This window comes from Mus caroli, chromosome 5 (genome assembly GCF_900094665.2).
Source record: "Mus caroli chromosome 5, CAROLI_EIJ_v1.1, whole genome shotgun sequence".
In the NCBI taxonomy this organism is placed as follows: domain Eukaryota; kingdom Metazoa; phylum Chordata; class Mammalia; order Rodentia; family Muridae; genus Mus; species Mus caroli.
Genome location: NC_034574.1, coordinates 131,072,854 through 131,075,717, shown reverse-complemented (window position 1 = coordinate 131,075,717; position 2,864 = coordinate 131,072,854). Strand labels below are relative to the sequence as shown.

The following is a 2,864-nucleotide window of genomic DNA, read 5'->3' as shown; positions in this document are numbered from 1 at the left end:
CCACCCCAGTGGCCAGGGATGGTCTTGGTGGGCTGTAGGGAATGAAGGAGAGTCAGATAAGACCCCAAGTCCCTGTCCAGCTGTGGATCCCTGGTATTCTGCTCCAGACACCCTCCTTCAAGCCTTACCTGAGTCTCCATCTGTGCCTGGGTGCTAGTGAGGGATGACTGAGATTTACACAAACACCTGTGAGACAGAAGAGGCAGTTAGGGGCAGAAGGCACCTAACCAAGTGGTGTGTAGATATTACTGAACCCAATCTCACCAATGCCTCTGCTGCCACCGGAGACATAGTATAAAGATGAAAGCAAACAGGAAAAATCCCGAGGTTCCCAAGATCCCCACCAGGTCTGCTTGAAGACTGAGGGCTGGAGTTGGGGCAGAGAGTCCTAGACACAGAGAAAAGTGTCAGATGGGCAGCCAGTGTTAAGATCCTCCCTATCTCCCGCCTCTCCCCAGACACACCTGGATCTGATCTATGCAGGTCTCTACATGCAACCCTGGAACCATGAGGAAAGGTAACAAACTCGCAGCAGAATGTGGTGTTGGCTAGAGAGCTTCTTGCTTTGGATTGTTCCATTGTCAGAGTGACAGAGACGCTGCTTGGGGTTTCCCAGTGGGCCTGCCTGGCAGGAGCCCACTGCTGGGTGCCATGTTCTGGATGTAACACAGCTAGTATGGTCCTTCCGGTATCAACAAATCCTTCACAGCTCACTGTTACCAGGGAGATGATGTTATATCCTAAGACCCCACAGTGAACTGAGAAAGACGAGAGGTTGGTGGCCTCCATCTGGACTTGCACCCACACCTCAGGGCTTGCTGAGGAATGAAAACAGGAAGGTCAGTACCTGTGTGTCCACACTGTCCACCCCCATGGCCCTACACTTCTCTGGCCTCTCCACTCACCTTCAGAGACACAGAGGGTCAGCAATGTTGAGAATAGAACCAGGGTCTGCATCTGGCCCATATTTGTTGCATGGGTAGCCTGTGTATTGCCTGTTCTCATGGCTGGAGGTTTTCACATCAGCAGTTAGAGGCACTGTGGTAACTTCCCACAACCTAGCCATATTTCCTTTTTGCAGGCCTCAGTGGTAGTGAACTCAGGGTAATGGGTTCTCCCTCTTAAAGTTACAGTACCAGGCTTTGCGTGCTACTTCCTAGATCTGCAGTTGTAGTGAGGAAGGTTGCAGAGGTCGCTGAGGTCAATCGTCTCTTTGCCTCAGAGAGAGGAGGGTCCATGGCTGCCCCTGAGGAACTTAGCCCTTATCCCATCCAGCCCTACACAGCTAAGGGACAGGGAATGGAACAAATGGAGATTGCAAGATCCTAAAATCAGGAAAGCCATTGTGGGGGCAGTCAGGAGCCAACCTGAGTGACCCAGCACACCCCAAGGTGTGTTCTCAGTATTACGTACTAGTAGTCCCTGGTTTGAATCTGCAATTCACCATCCCTTCCCAGCTCCTGTCCCATGTCCACCTGGAAACAGGCAATTCTGCCCAATGGCTACCCAGCAAAAGCTTGTCTCTGCCCCACCCGGTGTGAGGCATGTGCCTGGCAGTGCAGCATCATCTAAAGAGAACTGCTTACAGCCCTACCCCCTCTTCTCCTTTTCCCACTCTCTCAGTTCCCATGTGTTCCTGGCTGGCCTCTCTTGCTCTCTTTCTCTCTTCCTGTCTTTCTCTGTCCTCTCCTTTCTCTGCCTCTACCCCTTTCCAGGTTCCCACTCCCATCTCCACAGTAAATCTTTATACAGGCCTGCTGCATGGTGTGATTCCTCAGAGGAACATCTCGGCACTGTCCTGCCAAGTATTACTCCTACCATGTTATACCGCAATTTATATTTTATATTTCATAACACTAATAAGGGTGGTCTTCACTTGTCCCATTCAGAGCTCTGCTTGTTAGCACTTGACTTCAAATTGCTTAGCCCTGAAGCTGTTTGTTCATCTCCATCCTGCTGACTCCCATTCTGACCAACTGATTTCTCTCTGCCTCCCTTACCACCATCTACCTATTAATGTCATCCACTGGGAAGAGCAAAATAACAAATTGGCTTGCTGATCACCCCACATCAACCTTGGCTTCACTGCAGCAGCCCAGGTGACCCTCAAAACACACAGGTCACTCCTTTGCTTGCTCTTCCTTATTTCTCTGGGAACCAAAACCTTGAAGTTTCTCTCAGACCTGCTTCTGTTCTTACCCCTCCCCACCCCCATGTGTCATATTACTATGTGACATATTGCTATATTTAATTGGGAAGTCCCAAGGGCAGGTTGGCCCTTGTCCATGAATTGTGTCATGGAGGCAGTCAGTGTCCCCACCAAATTGTTTTTTTCTTTCCACAAGCATTGCTACTGCTCTTTGTCCTACACAAAGTCATTTACAGAATGCCACAAATTGACCAGGATGCTGCGGTATATGTGGTGACAGGTGACCGACCCTGTCCAGGGATCATAACGTTGTGTACTGAGAACCAGAATCCCAGGTCTGCACCAGAGCCCAGGCTCTATCTGAACACTATTTTGTCTCTTTATCCTTGCCACTGCAGACATATAAACTAGCCCTCACAGTGCCTATCAGAGTGGTCTCCAGGCCTTTGTCCCCACAGTTCCTGGTCTGGCCAGCATTCTCTTCATTCTTTGATCTCCTCTGAGGCCCAGAGACCTGCTTTCACCAGTTAATGTGACAAAGCTGACTAACCCGAGATCAGGCTACGTAAGCTAAAGAATCTTTAAAAGTTATGTAGCGGGCTGGTGAGATGGCTCAGTGGGTAAGAGCACCTGACTGCTCTTCCGAAGGTCCAGAGTTCAAATCCCAGCAACCACATGGTGGCTCACAACCATCTGTAACAAGATCTGGCACCCT

At 50.0% G+C, this 2,864-nt stretch overlaps 1 protein-coding gene across 1 annotated transcript; it reads right to left on the bottom strand.

Moving 5' to 3' along the window:
• Positions 1–260: 260 nt before the first annotated feature.
• Positions 261–966, bottom strand: Pvrig (PVR related immunoglobulin domain containing). The gene is made up of 3 exons (XM_029477815.1): positions 902–966; positions 465–814; positions 261–388 (listed from the first exon to the last, which is right to left on the bottom strand). The coding sequence occupies exons 1-3, from the start codon at positions 964–966 to the stop codon at positions 261–263; spliced, it is 543 nt and encodes a 180-aa protein (XP_029333675.1).
• Positions 967–2,864: the final 1,898 nt, after the last annotated feature.